Below are 21,563 nucleotides of genomic sequence, written 5' to 3'. Positions count from 1 at the left end.
CAGCACAGAAAGCCAACCGTATCCTGGGCTGCATCAAAAGAAGCGTGGCCAGCAGGTTGAGGGAGGTGATTCTGCCCCTCTACTCAGCTCTCGTGAGACCCCACCTGGAATACTGTGTTCAGCTCTGGAGTCCCCAACACAAGAAGGACATGCAGCTGCTGGAACGAGTCCAGAGGAAGGCCACGAAGATGATCAGAGGGCTGGAGCACCTCTGCTATGAAGACAGGCTGAGAGAGTTGGGACTGTTCAGCCTGGAGAAGAGAAGGCTCCGGGGTGATCTTATTGCAGCTTTCCAGTACCTAAAGGGGGCCTACAGGAAAGCTGAAGAGGGACTTTTTACAAGGGTGTGTAGTGATAGGACAAGGGGCAATGGCTTTAAACTGAAAGAGGGGAGATTTAGGTTAGATATAAGAAAGAAATTTTTTACATTGAGGGTGGTGAGGCACTGGAACAGGTTTCCCAGAGAAGTTGTGGATGCCCCATCCCTGGAAGTGTTCAAGGCCAGGTTGGATGAGGCTTTGGGCAACCTGGTGTAGTGGAGGATTTCCCTGCCCATGGCAGGGGGGTTGGAACTAGATGATCTTTGAGGTCCCTTCCAACCCTAACCATTCTATGATTCTATGATTATGAGACGTATTATTATGAGATGTTGCATCTCTGAGTGATTTAGTATTTGCCTATCAGAATCAGGGTAGCAGATTAGAGAGAAACATGCTTTGATGTGGCAATTAGCATTGTTTTTATTATGTGTGAGGAAACAGAAATGGTAATGAAGTTTGGGCTGAGTTGGGAGGGGAGGTGATGCTACTGAGAGTTACTTTTACCAACATTGTGAACTTTTAAAGATTAAATTGAAACAAAAGGAAAAATAAATCGATTACTATATTTTATATTTCTACAAAACTTTTGAAATAAAAACAGACACTGTCTGTGTCTGCAATAATATACTTTTAAAAAATAAAATAATTTAAAATTTCAAACAGAAATTGTTTCTCCATACAGCCAGTTTCTTTAGGAAGGACGGAGATATTAAGAGTGGAAAACTTGTTCATTTCAATAGAATTTTAACCACTCTGTTGGTAATCTTTACTTTATGCCTGTTGCAAAATATTAAAAAGTTAGAACTGATCCAAATGGGGAGAGCAAATTGTGTTGTTGCCCACAGTATTTCATTTGCTTGGTGTTCCTACTAAAGCCAACAAGTGTTTTTTTGGGAAGCACAGGTGAGAGTACTCAAATAGTAAAATCTAAGTTTTCAAATTAAGGGATATTTTTATTTCATCAGTTTGTTTTGAGCAAATAAAACACAAGTTTATGTAGCTTCTGAGGTATTTGTGGTTTCGTTGATATTAGTATTTAAGCTTTCATATATGAATCACAGAAATCACTAAAAATGTTTAGCCAGTTTTCCCAAGTTCATGTGGTGTTAATTGGTTGTTATATTTTTGTGTGTTTGTTGCCATCCTAAATGCTCTAAAAGGTGGGAGTTTATTCAAATTCATATTTTAATTCCTTGCTTTCTTACAACCACTGCTTGGTTACAGTTTTTCTCAGAGGGAACACTGCTTGATTCTCACAGTTTTTAGGATAGCTCACTGTTATTCTCCACAAGTAGTAATTTGCTTGCATTTTTTTTCTTTATTATTCTCTGCAAAACCTGATCTTTAGTTTGTCCACTTTCATTCATTAAGTTTTTTTAACTTAGTCACTTTGATCTTTTTGATTTGAAAGAATACTTTTTCTTTTCAGAGAAAAAGAATTACAACTTATCTTTTATCCTACTGATGTTGGCAGTTGGAAAAGTGATAAATAAAACACTAACCAAGGAGAAGACAGTTCTTTCTGGATCCCAATAAGAACTTGCAAGGCAGATAACTGTTCATTAATAGCCCAGAAAAGCTGATAGCAAGTTGTGAAATCTTACATCTCTTTCGATACTGGGAACCCCAAGATGTTACATTACAGCATTGGCTGGACCTCTGGTCAGGGACAGCATATGGCACAGATCCCATCCATGGTGAGGTTCACCAGCTCTGAGATCACTAGTATTGCTTCAGGGTCTTGCTCATGGTACAAACTCATCAGTCACTGACAGAATCAAGCTGGGAGTGAGGACTTAGCTTTTAAGACTCCCTTGGACAATATCCTCTCTTATTCTTATCTCATTAATAAAGCTGCAGTCCCAGAACTGTGGCATATTCACATTAATAAGATAATACCCTATACATACACTTATGATTAAATGTGCATTGACTGCACATCGAGTAATGATGTATTGACTGTGCATACATTGATTACACTATTGATTAGATACGCCTTGCTTAAGTGGCAGTCACATGGTGTCCGTGATACAGAGGCATGCATTTGATGAGTGGTTATGTGGATCAATTACTTCTGCAATTGCAAACTTTTGGTTCAAAGTGCTGCTGGTTTTCTGATTTCTTTTGGATTGAAGAAGTATTGCTGCTCTAAGCAAAGATCACTTAACTAAAGTGAAACTTCCTTTATAGTTCTGAGGTGCTCTGCAGTTCTTGGTGCATCTTGCTGGTATGCCCTGATATTCTTCCCCTCCCGCTGGGCCACTGCAGTCATCGTCCTGTGTGTGGAAGAGTCCTGTTGCGAACAGTGGGGTTATGTTGTCGGATTAGATGGGGTCTAAGTCGTAGTTCTTATTTGCTTAGACCTTTTTTTGAGATGCTGACAAAGTTGGATAAAACTGTGAAAAGAAAGTAGAAAAACTTCTTCCACCAACATGTTTGTGGCCAGAGAGGTGCACTTGTTTCCTGTTTTTGTTTGTGACTAGAAAGTGGCACCTTGTGAAAGGGCATTAGAATCAGATTTCTCAAAAACAACTTCAGAATTCAAGCTCCGTCTTTATGCCTTGCTAATCATAGCTGTTTTGACAGACGAATGTAAATTAACAAATAAAGATTGCTCAGTCTTAGAAGAACTGATTAAAATGTTATAGACAAATACTACTTTTTTCCTTTTTTTTTTAAATTATGAAGACCTTGTCTACGCCATATGACACTGAGACTTCACCTGTAGTTAAAATACATTATGATATTAACTCTTTATTAATATCTGCTCCAAAAATCTTTTTTAAAGACGTTTTTAATTATTTTTCTGATCATTAATCATTTAATTTCAGCAGGAATTTGTAAGTTGCAGCACAAGAAGCACCGCAAAGGGATATATGATGGCAGTAGTGCTTGGCTGCTTGAATAGTGATGCTGAGCTGTACAGTAAGCGCATCCACACCAACCACGCTAGAAGGATGGCAGAGTCATAGCCAGGGGAATTAATTTTTCCAAATACAGCTTCCACATGCAGCAGAAGATTGGAGGAAATGTAAAGAAACCTTTTATGGAGGCAGTAAAATCAGTTCAGACAATAGGAGACATTTCCCAGACCCTAGGCTCTGTCTGCGGTGGTCCTCAGGTAGTTGCTCTCAGCCATGAGCTTGGCCTCTGTAGGTTTGCCTAGCTGTGGACAGCTTTCCCTGTGCTCTTGGGTATGGAGGGACTCCTCATGGCCAAAGGGCATGGGATGTGGATGCTAGCTTAACGGCTGGAACAGTGCAGCAGAAAAGCAAGGAAGGGTGAAGAGATGGCCTGGCTGCACCCAGAGCTGTAAGCTGCTCCTTCTGCAGTCATCCCTGGTGTTTGTGGTCGCTAGTTCTGCTTGCCAGTGGTGTATCCAAGCATGCTAGTTTTAGAACTTCTGCTCTAGCTTGTGAGTTAAGAGGAGTTAAAGAGGAAAAATCCTTTGTTTAATGAAATTAATACAAATGTAATCTGTTACATCAGTAATTCCAGATGACTTGATTATTTTATTTTATTTTTTTTTCTCTCCGCTGAACTGAGATAGTTTCTTCCAGGTCATATTTTTAATAGTGATGTACAATGTGTTATCTTCTTGCAGGCCTCTTTCTAGATGTTTCTGATCATTTATGTCAGTTTTGTCTAGAACAAAGCCACTAGGAGAGATCATGAGATGTTGTTAACTGGTGGGGATATGAATGTGAAGCTTTGCCTTCCATCCCTCTTTTAGCATAAATAACATTATTATGTATCTATCCTAGTAGCTAGTCCTGACACATTTGAAATAGTCTGTTTGTGCTTATCTGAGTGAAAGAGTAAGAGTCTGATGAATGTTTGGGCTGTTTCGAATAGCTGGCCTTGTGAATACACTGTATGTATTTTTTGAAGGCCAAAAAAAAAAAAGAATTGCCCTGGAGTTGCGTTTAGTCTGGTAACTTGTCAGGAATCTTTAGTGGTCTCTTTTTGTCAAAAATGCCTCGCACGTGCAGCTGGCAGGAGTGCTTCATCTCTTCCTGTCCAAGTGGGGGCAATGATCTGGCATTGCTACTTGTGGAGAGAATTGCTGTAACTTTCCATGCTTAGAAGTTGTGATGTTAAGGTTTCACCAACTTCTTAGCCCCTTAGTATCAGCAGCTGCTGATAAAACACTATCTGGATGCTTTTTAGGCTAGTGAGTTGAGAATAATCAGTTTTCAGCATCTCTATATTTAAATTAAGCTGCCTCGGAGAGCCTTCTGCCAACTAACCGCAACTTCCCTCGAAAGTTACATGCCACCGGAAGGACGAAACTGCTAAGTCTAGCTTATTAGAGGGAGGAACATAGCTCTCCTTGTGCATGGTATAAGACAATGTATACTTTTCTGGAGGGGATATGATAACCACAAATGTTGCTGCCTTCACAACAGGTGCAAAACTTGCCTTTTTAGTTTAGCCCTTTGCACAACATCTGTCACTGAGGAAAAGAAAAGAGGAAGAGGAGAAACTCATGTTTTTGCACTGAGGAAAAATGAACGCAGCTTTCTGGAAAGAAATCTAGGCCATGTCTTGACCTTTCTTTGTTTTAGGACAGTGCTAATGACAGCATTTTGATAAGAGCTCAGAGGACATCACTAGAAGATTTTAAGGTTATATCATTTGCTAGTTTTACTGCAAGGCCATTGAGTTTCATGTTACTTTCTTGTCTAACTTAAAGTTTTGACCAAATTTGTTAGTCACAGAAGGATGCAGGTTGAAAGGAGCCTCTGGAGATCATGTCCAACCCTCATAGGGCCAATTTAACCAAATCTGTGTCTAGTCAAGTTTTGAGTATCTCCAAGGATAGAGATTTCACAGGCTTTCTGTGAAACTTTTCCCAATGTCTGACTGACCTCATGATGAAAAAAATGCTTCCTCATGTTTAACTGTTCCTTGCTGCAACTTGTGCCTGTTACTGTGTGTTACGTCCTTTCTGTATCCCTCCCCCTTAGGCAGTTGAAGGCAGCGATAACATTGTCTCTCAGTCTTCCCTCTCCAGGCTGAACCATCTCAGGTCTCTGAGAGGCCCTTCATCGTTTTTGGTAGCCTTCTGCTGGACTTGTTCCAGTATGCCAGTATCTTTCTTGTATTGGGAAGCCCAAAACTGGGTACAGGACTCCAGGTATGATCTCACAAGTACTGAATGGACAGGAAAGATCACTTCCCTTGATGTTCCTTCCAACACAATCCCATGCATGTTTGGCCATGAGGACTCACTATTGACTCTTCTTGAACTTGTTGTCTGCCAGGAGCCCAGACCTTCTTTGCCGAGCTGCTGTCTAACCAGGCGATGCCCAGCCTGCACTGTTTGTGGGGTTATTCCATCTCAGATGCAGGACTTCACGTTTGAGTTTGCTGAACTTCATGAGGTTCCTGTGGGCCTGTATTTCCAGCCCATTGAGGTCCTCTTCTTCTTTATTTAATGTGTCTGAGCAGGGTTATCCAAATTTGGCAGTCATGAGGCAAGGTCCCAATTTGGAGACTTACCTGTATGGTACTGTGGTAGGAAAAGTAAATCAGTACACTGTTGATCTCCCCACGTATAGAGATACCCTCTTCTTTTCTGCCATCCAGCTTGAACACAGTTGAATTTGCATTCTTTCTTTGCACTCACCTTCTTTCCTTTCTCTATAATTTGGATGCAGTGGTGAACAGTTTTGATCTTGCTGTTCATAGTAAAAGAGACTAGATGACTTGCAGGAAGGGGACTTGATGCAGGTCTGTAAAATCACGAGTAATATGGACAGGATAAATAGAGAGTCGCTGTGTTTGCTCATTTCTGGTACAAGAAGCAGGAGACTTCAAATGAAACTAACAGGTGTGACAAGCAAACAAGCATGACTCTACGCACCAGGGTAGTTAGGCTGTGGAACTTCTTGCTGCAGGATGCTGCAGGCACAGGCATTTTGTTTGAGTTCAGAAAGGGACCAGACAGGCTGATGGAAGAAAAATTGATTGAGGACTGTCATGTGCAAAGATGAGACATCTGCCTCAGGAAGTCTGAAGTTAGACATTGCAGGAAGCCATGCAATGTTTAGAGAGAGAGTATTCTGAAAGGGAAAAAAAAAATGAGGAAATATGTCTAAGCATTTACTATACAAACAGCAATTCTCCTGTTGTTATTCAGAAAAGGGTTACAGGTTGGCTGAGTTTGTTTTGTACCATAGCCTTAGCCTGCATCCAGGCTGCAGCTTAGCCAAGACTGTAGTAGGAGATATTTCACTGAGATGAATTTGATGTTTTTCTAATGATTCTTGGTGCCCATTGACCTTGTCTGTTTTGAGCCATCACACTGGGATACTACTAAGATACAAACCTTAGTTTGTTTTGAGTTCTTCCCGTGCTCTATACCACAGATGCGGAGATAGAGACAAAGAGTACGTTGCTGGTTTTCAGTTCCTCCAAAACTGGTCATGTAAGGCAAAGCTTCTCTTCTCTTCACCTGCACCCTATTTATTTTTCTTATGTTGCAGGCTGTCTCGTTGTTTTCTTGGAGTCTATTCATTCCTTCCTTATCTGAAAGCTTTTGCATTTCAGAGCAATGTTTATCTTTAATGCAAGATCGGTTTAAAAAACCTCAAAACAAAAAACCCTCCATTTTTTCTTTATACTAATGAGCTTGCTGGTTTAAGAGAAGTCATTAACCACCTTCAGAAATCGTGTTATTTGTAGTAACATGTTTACCACTTTGGACAGTTGCTGTTAGTGTCTTTTGCTAGGAGATGACCGTGTTGCTGACAGGTTCCTGATCTGCATAGCTTACAGGGCCACAGCCAAAAGAGTTAGGCAGCGATGCCTTGAAGAATACCTGTCTTCTTCTGCTGGGACTGAAAGACAGAGGAGATTGTGTTCTTCATCTCCACACTTTCAGTTAGGCTTCAGTATCTTTGAGCCCAGGGCAGCTGAGGGAACCCCACTGAGCACTTGCAGTAGTAGTCCTTAGATTTGCATCCTCAGTTTGCACCTCTTCTTTCAGTGAAAGAAGAGGTGAAGGCACTGAATGCTCTTTTGATTAAAAGGCATGTGTTTTGGGATTTTTCACATGATGCACCTTCACTTGGTCATGTGTTCAACAACAGGTGTCTATACAACTTTCTTTTCTGGACTCGAACAGAGACAGCCACATTGCCCACATCATAATTTTTATTTCTGCGTGCTCTGTCACATTCCCTACCAGATGAGATTTGAGAGAGATGTCGGCAGTGGATACGTCTACTTGGAGTCCTCTTAGCAACTGCCTTAGCCCTACACTCCAAAGTGTAGAGTAAAAGGTATTCTATTGTTTTGTCATAAACATGGGTTTTAAGATCTTGACTGTACTTCATCTTCCAGATAGACACCCAATTTCTCCAAAGAACTTCAGTCAGATCCTCATAATGAGCAAGCCATTTGAACCTGCTCCTACTTGTCAGCTGCTTTATTTATCTGTGAAAAGAGTGAGTGAGCTCCAGATCTGTGACCATTTTGCAGGCTTTCACATAGAAGGGGTCATTTTTTAGAATGTGTCAAAGGCTTTTGCCAAAGCAAAAGCTCATTGTCTTTTGGAAAGCTCGTACTGCTTCAGCCGCATGTTACATGACGTGGCATGCTCGTATCTTTGAGGACAGACACATCTGTTATATACTCAGTGTTGGAGAGGAAAAGAGATACCAGGGATGGCTTTACCCCCTTTATTATTATCCATTCTATAAGGGCATCTTGAGGAAAACAGTTGTTTGAGAACAGCTGTAAGTTTTCATTATTACTGCTTTCCCTTGCACCCATGCAGCAGCTTGTTACCATCTCTCTGGTGGTGGCTACCAGCCCCACAGCAGAGCTGGTAGAAGAAATAGCACAGATGCTCTCTAAATTACTTCAGTGCAGTGTCCCAGGCCAACGGAAGCTACCACTGCTACTTTTGGCAGTTTCAGATAAGTGCAGAGAAAAGAGGCTCCTCATCGATACGAGTGTGCCTGAGCTATGAGTGCGTGCTGGCAAGGAGTGAGGGGAAGCAGCAGCTGCCATAGCTATAAACTGTCACTGTCTGTCTGTGTGTCTGTGCCTTTAGGACTCTTGTCAGGAAGCTGAGCTTGTCTTGGCTTTTAAAGGTTTTTATTTGATTGGTTTCTTCAGCATTTGAGAAATACTAAAATAAGGAGAAAAAAATAGCTTTTCTCAAACCTATGTCTAACTGGACCAACACTCTAAGGCTTATTAGAGCAAAAGCAGTATTTTGATGTAAAGTTCGCTGTTTGAGAATGTTCATGTGATTTAAGAACAAAGTCTAAATTTGAAAATAACACAATTGCTAACATGAGAAAACGGGGATAGAGAAAGATTTTCAATACAGATCTTCACTTTGTTTTCACTTAGAAGAGAACAGATACCTGTATCATGCAGTGCTGTAATATAGAATCACAGAATCATAGAATGATTTGAGTTGGAAGGGACCTTAAAGATCATCTAGTTCGAACCCCTCTGCCATGGGCAAGGGCACCTTCCTCTGGGTAAAGTTGCTCAAAGCCTCATCCAACCTGATTCCTCCAGGAATGGGGCGTCCACAGCTTCTCTGGGCAACCTGTTCCAGTGCCTCACCACCCTCAATGTAAAAAGGGTTCCTTATATCTAATCAAAATCACCTTCCTTATATCTAATCAAAATCTCCTCTCTTTCATTTTAAAGCCATTGCCCCTTGTCCTATCATTACATGGCCTTGTAAAAAGTCCCTCTCCAGCTTTCTTGAAGCTCCCCTTTAGGTATTAGAAGGCTGCTATAAGGTCTGTCCGGAGCCTTCTCTTCTCCAGGCTGAACAACCCCAACTCTCTCAGCCTGTCTTCATAGGAGAGGTGCTCCAGCCTTCAGATCATCTTCATGGCCCTCCTCTGGACCTGCTTCAACAACTCCATGTCCTTCTTATGTTGAGGACCCCAGAACTGAATGCAGTACTGCAGGTGGGGTCTCATGAGAGCAGGGAAGAAGGGCAGAATCACCTCCCTTGACCTGTTGCCCACACTTGTTTGGATGCAGCCCAGGATATGTTTGGCGTTCTGGGCTGCGCACATTGCCGTTTCACGTTAAGCTTCTCATCAACCAACACCCCCAAGTCCTTTTCCGCAGGACTGCTCTCAATCCATTCTCCATCCAGCCTGTACTTGTGCTTGGGATTGCCCCGACCCACGTGCAGGACCTTGCACTTGACCTTGTTGAATTTCATAAGTTTCGTACAGGCCCACCTCTGTCAAGGTCCCTCTGGATGGCATCCCTTCCCTCCAGCGTGTCCACAACACCACACAGCTTGATGTCATCTGCAAACTTGCTGAGAGTGCGCTCAATCCCACTGTCCATGTCGCCAACAGAGATGTTAAATAGCACTGGCCCCAGTACTGACCCCTTGAGGAGCACCACTTGTCACTGCCCTCCACTTGGACATCAAACTGTTGATAGCAACTCTTTGAGTGTGGCCATCCAGCCAATTCCTTATCCACCAAGTGGTTCATCCGTCAAATCCATGTCTCTCCAGTTTAGAGACAAGGATGTCATGCAGTACAGTGTCAAATGCTTTGACATGTTTCAAATATATATTTGAGTTATATTTTACAAACAAATGTAACAAAGACTTCTTGCCTTTAAGGTTTTAATAATCACAGTTAGATGAAATGCATACCAAAAAACCCCAAATATTAGTAGACGTTAGTAGAATAAAATGAACTTGTACTTATGTGATGTTAATAATACATATATTTTATTTCTACAGCTTCTAATTATTCATGAGTGATCTGTCTGTGGTTTTATCAGGTTATCATTTACTTACTCCAATGGGAACAAATTCTTAAATAATGTTTTGAAATAGCTTATCAAAAAAGCTGACAAGAACAGAACTGCTATAGCACACAATTAAGTAGAACTTCTCCTGTTAAAAATTCTTTTTCTTACTCCATTTTGCTGTAGCTGCATAGTGTCTTTTAATTAGAAACTCAGTTTTGACAATCTAAGTGGTATGAAATATAGGGTCTTTTGCATTTTATTTCCCATAAGAAAGTAATTGTTAATTTAATGTTTCCGTACTGCTGTTCAGATATGACCCTTCCATGTTTGCAGGTAGGTGAAGGTCAACACGTGAGGAAGGAAGGAATTGCAAAGATGACAAATGCAGCTATGTTTGTTTGACTTCCAGTACAACCTCAATGCCGGAGAGATGCAGCTGCAATAAATAACATTTATTCTGACACCTGGCATAGCTTCTACCAGTAATTATCAGACACTCTTTAATTTTCCTTTTCCATCACAACCTCATGGTGCAATTACTAAGTTGTGTTGGCAGGCGAAGGCACATTAATAAGATACAAGACAAAAGAAAAGACACAAGGGCCAGGAATAAAGTAGGGAAGGAAACTGATACTTGACGGAAGGGCACAACAGCAGGAACCCAGGGCATGCATCCTGGATACTCAACTGGTGTTGAGCCGATTCCAGCAGGATGTGTTTAAGTCATTTGGTCTCTTGGCTGGCCCAATTTCGGTGTGCCCAAAGGGATTCCAGATATGCTGTGTGAAGGCATGATGAGAAAGCTTGTTCTTTCCCAGACAATCCTGCTGTTCTCATTTATTGATCTCCCAGGTAAACAGTGCTTAAAAGGAGGTGGCCATCTCATACCATCAGAGTTAATCCATTAAATTACTTTTCGATGACTTCAACCGTGAACACTTATTCCTGTTTCTAAAACATTTGTCTTGTGTCCATGTCTGGACTTCAGCAGAAGTTCTGAAGAACCCTATATCACTGCTCTTTTAACTGAAACGGTGCAGTTTTCATATTACAGTCTCTTGCTGCAACTTATTTTTTGTGTTTATAAATAATTTATATACAACTAGAGTAGAGACTCTTTACAATACACACTAGAAAGAAAAGTTTTCCTTTAGGAAAAGGAGTAAAGAGATAATACGCCTTGCAAAGATGAGTGATTTAACATACGGGAGATTTTCAGTGTTAGGGAGAACCAAACAGTTCATTAACGTTTCATCTATTACATTTGACAATGGTATCTATGTGAATTATCCAATAAGACATTCATGCTCCAAATACTATAAAATGCAGTTTCACCTCCAAAGGGCACTAAACTAAGCATTTGCAATAGTCAAACATGCACAGAAATTGTCCGGATTATCTCAAAGTTTGATCTCCTTTGCTTGCGTGACTTGACTAACAAAACCATTACTGTAATTGGAGCTCAGCTAGAGGTCTTGCAATTTTCAGATGTTCTGGCTGTAGTCAGTCTGAATTGTAAGCTATTTGTGTTTAATCCTTCTCAGACACCCACACTGTGAATCAAGTCTTTGCTTGAGTTAATAACATCCAGGCATACATATGTGCGGTATGGAATTTAAACATTCACGATGGTGCGTATTTCCTGGAAAAAATAATGACATGAGTCAAAATGATACAGCTAGGAAATTATAATACTGAGTTTTCCTACTGTCCTCTGTCCATTCTTTTTCAGTCCAACATCGCTCCTTGATTTCCTGACATCCTGAGAAACAGAATCTTACTTAAGCTGCTGTACAGGGAGCACTAAGAGTTTTTACTGTGGACCCTGGCTTTTTAAGCTTGCTCCACTGCGATGTGCTACAGACTTTATTTTTCAGGTAGCTTTCCATTGGAAGATTTTGCAAGTACCATCATTTGTGTTTCTCCCACGTCACGTGAGCTTTCTTCGTGATGTGACCTGGCAGCGCTTGAAATTGATACGCTCACTTGTCGTCTCAGTATTTTCATTACAGTTCTCTTGTATCCTTTGCATGCAAAGAAATAAATGAAAGGATCTAGGCAGCAGTTAAAATTCATCAGAAACACTGTATAATGGAGTGACTTCTGGAAAATTTTCTTTTCGATGCATGAGGGTTCGTTCTGAAGCTTCTTAATCATGTGTTGTATGATTGCAACATGATAAGGGGTAAAGCAGATGATGAACACTATAATTACAAATATGATTGTATTGATGGCTTTTTTGTTTATCCCTGATTTTTCAGTCAGTGGATTTTCCTTGGCTGTTTGAAAAAGTTTGCAGCTAATTTGAGAGTAACAATATAGTATAATCCCCAGAGGAATAAGGTACCCTACTAAACAGGCAGCAAGAAGTATAACTGGTAGATGTGCTATTTTTTCAAAGTTTGGATATTCCATACACGTAGTCCTTTCTTTTTCTTCCTGTGACATGGATTGTATAAGTAGTGGGAAAGTTTGACTAAATACAAGAAACCAGATAAAGACACAAATGCCCTTGGCATACTTAATCCTTCTGATCTTGTATCGGAAAGGGTGGACGACAGCGAAAAACCTGTCAATGCTCAAACATGTCATGAAGTTTACACCTGCGTAGGTGTTGATATAGAACAAGAGAGCGGTTATTCGACATAATGCTTCTCCAAATGGCCAGTGAAATCCCAGGGCATAGTAGGCTATCCGTGTAGGCAAGGCGATACAGAACAGGAGATCGGAGAAGACAAGATTTGTTGAATAGAGGGTAGTGGAGTTCATCTTCTTTCTGTTTTTAAAAATGACAGTAAGGGCAATGGCATTTCCAAGCACCCCAAGAATTAAGATGACGCTGTAGAAGACAGACAGTAATATCCGCGCTGTATCTTTGTGCTCATACAAGTCGCAGGTGGAACTGTTTGTCTGAGAAGCTGTGAAAGTGTCCATTTCTGTAACCACCGTTGTTGCAGGAAGCTCTGTAGACCTAACATGAAAAACAAACAAAAGGGAACATTTTGTAATAAGTGTAGATAAACTTCTTCTGCGTAACAACGACCAACCTCTGTTGCGAAAAGCAAGATTGTAAAAAAACTGAAATGAAACTTCATTATGGTGAAATACTTTTCAAGCCTCCATCTGAAAACAAACAAAAAGATGATACTTTTTGGCTTTTCTGTTTTGATTCCAATCCCTCTGTCAGACAGGGGAAAAATAATAAACCAGGGATGTAATGTGTTTGGAAAGTGAAGTTTATAGATGGTCAGGATGTGGGAGACTCTTTAAAGCAATCTGAGAGGGAAAAGGAGTCTGAAGAAACTACATGATAAAGGATCATATGAAGTCTCCAAGGGTCAGACAAGCAGACAAAATCTTTTAAATGTGTGTCAGTTAATTTTTAGGGAGTTTTTGTTTTTAATTGTTCACTTTGTGATGGTTTAACTCGTTTAGAGAAACCAGATTTTTTCAGCATTCTTGTCATATTGGCATTATAATTCAGCTTGTTTAATACTAGTTTTGAGAATTAGCTTTGGAATCTAATTCAAATATTGTTACATACATAAATTCTGAAGACTGCTACCTTAGTCACTCTTTAGTGGTGCTGCAAAAGAGATACAATCCAGCTGAAATATTTTACACGTTGTCAATTTAGTAGATGTTAGAAATTGTTTCACCTGCACAGTCAGAAGTAGCATGGAAATGCTGCAAAGTGGCAGTGATTTGGGAGACTTAAAAGTATAAAAAATGATCCAGCAGAATTTCAGAAACAGAAAGGACCCCATCCTGTTGATACTGCTTCCAGTGCAGAATGTTTCTTAGCTGTGTTGTTACCTGACAGTTGCATAGTGTAAGCATAAATGTCAGAAGGGATGGGGCATCTAATATTACTCCTCGAGCAGCCGTTCTGCAAAATGGTGCCTCTTAGAAGTTCTCATATGGATTAAAACAGCAGTCAAAACAAGGTTGACTTTATGCTTTAATATAAAATAGTACCTGGAGAGAAAAGCTGTTGTAACCTGAATTTTAAGTCCATCTGGAACCTTTCATTAAAATGTCTAGGTTATCTCTGAGGATCTGCCTTTCAACACACAATATTTACAAACAACTGTTTGTAACCTGTTGTACCTTAAAAAATCTTTCTGGAAAATGCCTCTCAGTTTTAAGGGTTGTAAGCTTTCATGTTTTGAGGAGATTGTCCTACTTATTTTGGGTCGTTCATAATTAATGTACCTGCAACACATGCTGTATTATAAACCAGTCTGATCAGACTTCTGGCTAGGTTAGCAAGGATGCATAAGGTTCTCTGTAAACAGTAAACCTGGGGACGGTGGATGATGTGTGTTAAAATACGTAAAGTAGTTATGTTACATATGTTTAAGTAAGAAATTTATAATCCTGATAATATATGAAGTCTCTATTTGCTGTACTGGACAAGCAGTAGGAAAGACAGGTGAGTGATTTCTGACTGATAGATGTGCAATGTTCTGGTTCTTAGAGGTTCTTAGATAGCTGTGAAGTATGTACCATGTGTCAAGAGGTGGGAATGCATTCAGGGTTGGAAGGCAAATTTGAAGTGAGAGTTTTGTGGCCTGAACAAGAGAATTAAACTGGTAAATAGCAACTCCAGTTGTAGTGCGGATTTAAGAATGTCTGTAGTTTTATATTAGTTGATTCCACATCCTTCACAGTATCTTTGTTTTAGTGTGATGATCGATTAATACAGCAGTTATTACCGTGAAGGTAGTTTCAGTATACTTTCCTGTTTCATCTTTTCCCTTATGGAAGCATGTAGGATGGTTCTTGTTTTACGTAAGTGTAACAGACTGCTTTTTGCAGAAAACTGTGGGTTTGTGTAGGCACCTGGATAAGAGTCAGTGAGGTATTTTGGTTTGTTTCTCGTATTTAAATGCTTCTGATTACTTGCTCACGCTCCCAGCATGACATCTATCTTATATTTATCTTTTCCTTGAAATTTAGGTAAAAATCATTTCTTAAACATATGTAAGGAATAAGACTTATGATTAACAGTTCTGTTGCAGTAACTACCTACAGCATATTAACTGCATAATTTTATTTGCACTGTAAAGCTGTAATGGTTTTGGTTCATAAATAATGTGCATAATTGTCATGTCCCTTCATTTTTCTTTTTGCAAGTGTTTGTAAAACATAGAATATCTATTATACAAACATATTTAACTATGGTTTAGGAAAAATTCCATAATTTCAGTGAATTTTTTTTTTTTTAGATCAAGAGTAGAATTTCTGAAAACGCATGTTACCTAATTTCGTGCTATGAAGTCAGATCTTTCATGTAATAAATTAATCTAGAACTTGTTGTTGCTCAGAATAGGATGTTCACCCTACCATAAAACCATGGCTGTATTGAGGAGTCCTGGCTGAGAGAGAGTTTGTGTCTTATCTGTGGTGCTAGCATGGATATACATGGGGAGCAGTTCCATGGCACGACAAACTGGCCACAAAGAGATGAGAAGGCAGCTGGAGGACCGCAGCTCATGAGCCTCCCAGTGCAGCGTGCGTGTCAGCTAAGCTGTGCTCCTTGACAGAGGATGTCAGCGGGCGCTTCTGCCTGCTGTGAGAGTCAGCCCTAGGTGGGGAAAGTGTTCTTTTTGATCCTCTGTTACCCCGAACTATTTGGACCGTTAATATATGGAGCACATTTTGTAACACTCTAGATGAGTATTAATATTTTCTGTATATGTAGGCATGTATGGGCATTTTTGAGCAGTCACCAAGATGTCTAGGTGCTATATTACCTGAATATGTTTCACTTTTTTAAAAAAACCCTCTAGAGATGCTGTATCTGGTTTGGGGCCCAAACAGACGATAAAGTTGCTACCTTCTGACAATTTAATGCACCTCACCTGAGCTACAGTAACCCCTTTGTGCATCTGAGCTCTTGCTGTTGTTGGATGAAGTCCGTTCACCTCAGCAGGCATTTCACCTTTTCTTGTCAATCTTGAACAGGGCTGCATTTAAAAAAATACTTTTTTCCTAAAAGATGTCTAGACTATTAACACAAGACTTTTTTTTTTTTTTTTTTAAATCCTATTTCTTGTGTCAGGTTGCTGTTTATTTCTTGGCAGCAATCCTTAGTGATCAGCTTATTATACACACAGAGCATATGGCATCCTCCACAGAATGTATCTGAAAAAACAAGAGCAGGCCAATTTTGCGTATTTTTTATGTGTTTTGCATTCTTGGAGCAAAAATGGAAAATGTTACCTCCTTACTGCTGCAAACCTTAGACGGGCTAGACTTGATTCCCACTGATTTTAATGAGCTGGGCGTCTGAATACTTTATGAGAATATGGCCATTTACTGTCCCAAATACAGATACACCATTGAAGCTACCCTCTAGAATCACTACTAAAATGTTTGTTCTTCTAGGTTGTTGGATTAAATACCCTCCCCAGTGGCTTTCTGAGTTTATTAGTGTATTATTTTGAAGTATATACTAGGAAAAAAGATAACATTAATTTGCCTTATCAATTTAATAATTTTAGTAAACATCGCCACAATTTTTTGGCATAGAGGTAAGTGCAAAATTTTAAGGCATCAAGTATTTAAAATTCCTGTCTTTGTATCGATATTGTAAAGAACGTTGTTCAGGTTTTTATGTTTTCTGAGTCTGCAGACACATGATACTCAGTGACACAGACCACTTACTCATTTAATGTGACCTCCTGTATAATCCAGGTTATGTTATTATTTTAGTTATTTGTCTATGGATTCCACTAACTTTTCATTTAAAACATATTTTCTAAAATTCTGTTTGGTCTTGATTTGGAGAACTGAAGAGAACGTCAGTTAGCCATTTGTACTGTAGTTTTTGGTCAATGAACCTCCCTGTTAAAAAATGTGAGTGTCTCTTGTTTAAATTTCTCTGAAATTAAATTGCAATTGCTGTTTTTGTTGAGCCTTTCCCCTGTATACAGTCTCATGGTTTTGACAGTTCTACCCCCAGCTTAGTCCCGCACTGGTGATGACTTCCAGATGCCTCTTGGTATCAGAGTACCTGGAAGCATACTCACCACTCATCCCTGCTTTTTCTGTGTTGATTAGGTATCTGAAAGAAAGGTTGTGTAGCATTGCACTGAGAGCTTCTGATGTTAGTTCGCTGTGATCCCAGAGTACTTCTGAGATTCACTGTGTCCTAGGATATCTCCAGTCTATGGCCATGGTCATTGCTCTCTGCTTCTACCTGGGAAGACCTTACGCCTGGGAGAGTTTCAGATTAATTTTAATATTATACCCAGGCTTGCACCCAGTGCAGGTTGTTCTTTATCGTTCTCTCACTTGCCTTTTTCAAATCTTACCATTGTATTTGCTTTCTGACCACCAGTGGAAAGAAAGGTTTTCTTTAGCCAATTGCTTCATGAGATTTGTTAGCTAGCCAGCTTTTAATCTATTCTCTGTGCTTTCTTGATGTTTAATAGCAATATTATCCACGCAGGGAAGAAAATCCCAGTACCATGTCAAGCTGCTTACAAATTCTAGCATATCTGAAATCTGTGCAGGTGCCTTTCTAAGCCAATTTTGTGACCTCATCAAAGAAGGAAAATAAGTTGGTTTAGGACATCGGTTTCCTGTGAAAATGTTTGACTGGTATTATTCATTTGAGTATATTCATACTGCAGTATGCAAGAGCTCAGCCAGTACCCACTGCAAAAGGTGTTTGATAAACAGAATGATAGCTCCAGTCTGGAAGTACCATGTAATCCAAAGCCCTGGTTCCTAGAGGTGTCCATGTACGATAAACTTCATATGATGAGTATCAGAATGTTACATACCTATAACCATTAACAAGCGTAGACTTAAGCTGTGAGCCAGCAATTGCAGTGCTGCAACTTTAGGTTACATGAGTTTGCATTATGTGCAAGTAGAGATGCAAAGCGCTCTCTGTATGCTGAGTTTTCTTGTTCTCATCTCCTGCTTTTGCTGAAGGAGCACCATCTGTCTTTTCAGCAGAACAGGGAGCATGTAGAAGGTTTTGACTGTGTATTGTAATCTAATGTGTGATTTTTCTATCTCTCTTCATACTTTTCATTCTTTGGAGATGAATTTCTGGTCCATCTGTCCAGTAGCTATTTTAAGAGGCATACTTGGAAAGGCATGGCAGATCATTAGAAAGATCTGTCCTGACTCCATATGCAGTATGGTTTAGTCACTTTGAGAGGGACAATATTTCTTTAACAAACAATATTGGGGAATAATGTTGTTTATGTATGCATAAGAGTATAAATGTTCTGAAAGGAAGGGTCAGGAAAGAGACTTCTCTTTCCCTGCAATGCCTGGCCTGAGGATTTACTGAACTTACAGTCCTCCATAGGTATAAGATGTGTAAGCCTTACAGAGTTTAAAAACAGTAGAAGATGGAAAATATGTGGTGGTTATGTGTGTTTAATTTTTTCCTTAATCTTGAAAATTAATTGCTTTCTGTTGTCCAGTCATATTTACTGTTTGAATTTCTAATTTACCATACAAGTGATCTTCGTTGTAGAGTGTTTTCTCTGTTTGAGAAAAAGGCTTAATTCAACCAAGTTATGTATGTTACAAAGTGTGCATGCTAAGTTGCGTAGTGGAACACTTTGTTAATATAGAAAGAACATATACCTAAGGTACACATACCTAGGTGTATGTATCGGCAGCTTGGGAACTACATGTGTTTTAATAAAAGCTGAGGCAAGAGATAGACATGTCCTAAAGCTTCCTGTTTCTTTCTAATACTTTAACACTCATACACTTCTAGTGCATTAAGTTAATTTACCTTTTTTGAAAAGCTGTTGAGTTTTGTGCCCTAAATGACAATGAGTAGGCCTAATGACCTGAAGATGGAATCCCCAAGTCACAACCCACAGCTAATTTTGGTGAGGTAGTTTCCAGAGTAGTGCCGTTATTCTTCCCTGGTGTAGACTCAAATTTGTTGGAATACTAAAGCCAGATTTGTAAGCCACATGTCAGAGGATCCCAAGTATGCATTTCATGAGTGAAATTGTCCTAATGATGGCTATGAAGAATTATAATATTCTTTAAGTGCTTAACAGAATTTGCAGATGCACACACTGTGGGATCTTTATGGTCCTGCTTTTATCTATTACTATAGATTTTGCAAAGTCATGTGACATTTGTGTTTGGCGCTCAAAAGTAATAGAGGCTACGGTAAGCAAAATGGAAATAAAGAAGTTGGAGTGAATTACTGCATAACTAGTTAAAGAAAAAATGGAAGTCATTTGAAATGTACATGTCTTGCTCTTATCTGTTGGATCTCTCTTTCCAAATGTGATCCATCCTTTGAAAAGTGTGAGAACTGTCTAAAACAATCTCTGCCAAAGATACATGTTAATGTGAAAAGCCATGCTGATGCCGAGATGATTAACTTCCCTTCAGCTTACTTGCCTAAGTATACTAAATGTAAAAAGGAGAACACCTAAAATATAGCAAATAAACAAAACAAAAACCTGAGCCACTGACAATTACAATCCTGCAAGCAAGAGAACAAAGAGGTCAAATAACAATATTTTAGTACTGAAAACATGCACACCTTTTATATGATTTTTTATTATTATTATTTTCTGGGTAATACGGAACCTGTACAGGTTCAGTCTTTAATTTTAGGGTTTACAACTTGAGAAGTCTAGCTTAAATTTACTCTTCATTACATGTATACATACTCCTCAATCTTTCGAACAGAAAGGGATGAGATTTGAGCTCTTAAAGACTAATCACCAAGTAAGTTTTCAGTTCCCTTGGCTCTTCAGGAGGAGCTATGAAAATGTTAGAGACACCTCTTGTATCCTGTGCTCAAAGGCATGCATGCCGTCTCTATTTTTTAAGATAAATGATAGTTGAATTACTGTCTGTAGAACAGTCTATCTTGTTTTGCCAGTATAATAGGAGAAATAGATCCTTTTTAATTAGGAAGATGTATAAAAATAGTATCACTTGTAATATTTGTTTAGCTTTGTGGCAGGAAAATCAGTAATGAGAAAGATGTTTGGTGATTGCGGTTCAGAAAAATAATTCCTTCTGAAAACTTTGAAAGAAATATGTGTCAGAAGGTAAAAGAGAAATTAGTTCATAAAACTTGGAATTCTTAAAATATTCTATTGCAATATTTAGACGTGAGAAGAGTGAGTGAGGAGTTCTTGAGCTGGCAATAAAGGCTGTTTCATAGACAAGGAGCGCATGTGATAGAGCAAGCTATGCATTCATGACCATGGTACAGATTTCTTTTAAGGCTCTCTCCTACCGTAAAAGTATTCTGTGAGGTTCAGTGAATGACTTAAAAATGGCAATGCTTCCCTTACTACTCGTACAGTAGTTATTTCTGCATTATTGTAATTTAAATTACTATTGCTAAAAAAATTGTCTAAGCTCATACAGTGTCAAATGTATCTCTGCGATTGTCTTAAGGCTGTATTATGAGAAAGGACTTGAAATAACTTGTTGATGCTATGGGTCAACAAATCCTTTAAATAAAAATTAACTGGCAGCATATTAATATGTGAACATAAAATATCACAGGATTTCTTCCACAAGCCTTGTCTCTCCCATCCAAAGATCATTTATCCTTCCTTCCACATGAAAATATTCAGTATAATGCAAAAAAGAAGTAATCTTTCTGGAATTGTGTGCTGTTGTTTGCTGGAAAAAAAAAATTAAGAAGTTAATTCATTTCTGTACTTACATATCGGTAGCTTCTTGGATCCTCTGAGCAGTTAAGGGCATTAGCAGGATGGCTTGACTGTGAAAGTTTACCCTTGCACATTGTTTTCAAGAGTGATTACGTGAGTCTCTCTTGTGGGAGGGGTAGGGTTTTTTTTTTTTCAAGTGCTTAAAAAAAACCCTTGTTTGTATGCTGGTCTTGATTTGCTGCCGACTGTTTTATGGGATGTGAAAGCGTCTATTTTTAATCCGTTTACAATTAGTTTGTTCAAAGAGAGTAATTAGGAGTAACCCTCCTGCCTCCCCTCTGAAGTTACGCAGTGCTGACTTTCATAGAAGGGACTTTACCCAGATATTTACTTTGCTAATTGTTGACCAACTGAAATCCCTGAGCGAAAAACTTTGTTTATATGCCATTTGCATTTAAAAATAACTTAAATTTAGTTTGTAGCAAAGAGCCGTGTGATCAGTGCACGCTTTACAACTGCTTCTTACTGATCAGATCTGACACAGCACAAGAAAACCTCAGAACTGAGGCATACTGAGGAGCTGTGTAAAAACAGACGTCTCGACAGCCTATGTACATTCCCAGCACTGGTTTAGTATCGTAATGACAAGGCTTTACAGAAATGCTCTCTGAAAATCTATGAGGGAGTTGAAGAACTCTGGTGGTTTGAGAGATTAATGAGAATGTGTGCCTTTGTAAGCTGTTTATTGCATTTTCAGCAAGGATCATAGTAATAATAATAATACACATGCAAGGTAAATACATTAAAGATAAAAAGCTTTTAAAACACAAATCTGATTCCT

The 21,563-nt window shown here is 39.2% G+C and overlaps 2 protein-coding genes across 2 annotated transcripts in view; one reads left to right on the top strand and one right to left on the bottom strand.

Annotated features, from left to right (window-relative positions):
* The window catches only part of UBAC2 (UBA domain containing 2), a 106,968-nt gene that overhangs the window by 38,703 nt on the left and 46,702 nt on the right, over positions 1 to 21,563 (top strand). The window lies entirely within an intron of this gene.
* LOC104379831 (G protein-coupled receptor 183) lies at positions 10,983 to 20,838 on the bottom strand. Its single transcript, XM_009987182.2, has 2 exons — positions 20,776 to 20,838; positions 10,983 to 13,053 (listed from the first exon to the last, which is right to left on the bottom strand). Exons 1-2 carry the CDS (start codon positions 20,814 to 20,816, stop codon positions 11,949 to 11,951), a joined length of 1,146 nt encoding a protein of 381 aa, XP_009985484.1. The 5' UTR covers positions 20,817 to 20,838; the 3' UTR covers positions 10,983 to 11,948.

This window comes from Tauraco erythrolophus, chromosome 1 (assembly GCF_009769465.1).
Source record: "Tauraco erythrolophus isolate bTauEry1 chromosome 1, bTauEry1.pri, whole genome shotgun sequence".
Lineage (NCBI taxonomy): Eukaryota > Metazoa > Chordata > Aves > Musophagiformes > Musophagidae > Tauraco > Tauraco erythrolophus.
The sequence above is the reverse complement of the archived record's forward strand: the minus strand, read 5'-3'. Positions and strand labels throughout refer to the sequence as shown.

What these genes read in the sequence shown, in the direction of transcription:
- LOC104379831 (XM_009987182.2), bottom strand. Translation starts at nt 20,816, where the DNA reads ATGCCCTTAACTGCTCAGAGGATCCAAGAAGCTACCGATAT. An exon ending in ATCCAAGAAGCTACCGATAT is followed by an intron (nt 13,054 to 20,775) that starts GTAAGTACAGAA and finishes TTTTCATGTTAG; the next exon opens with GTCTACAGAGCTTCCTGCAA.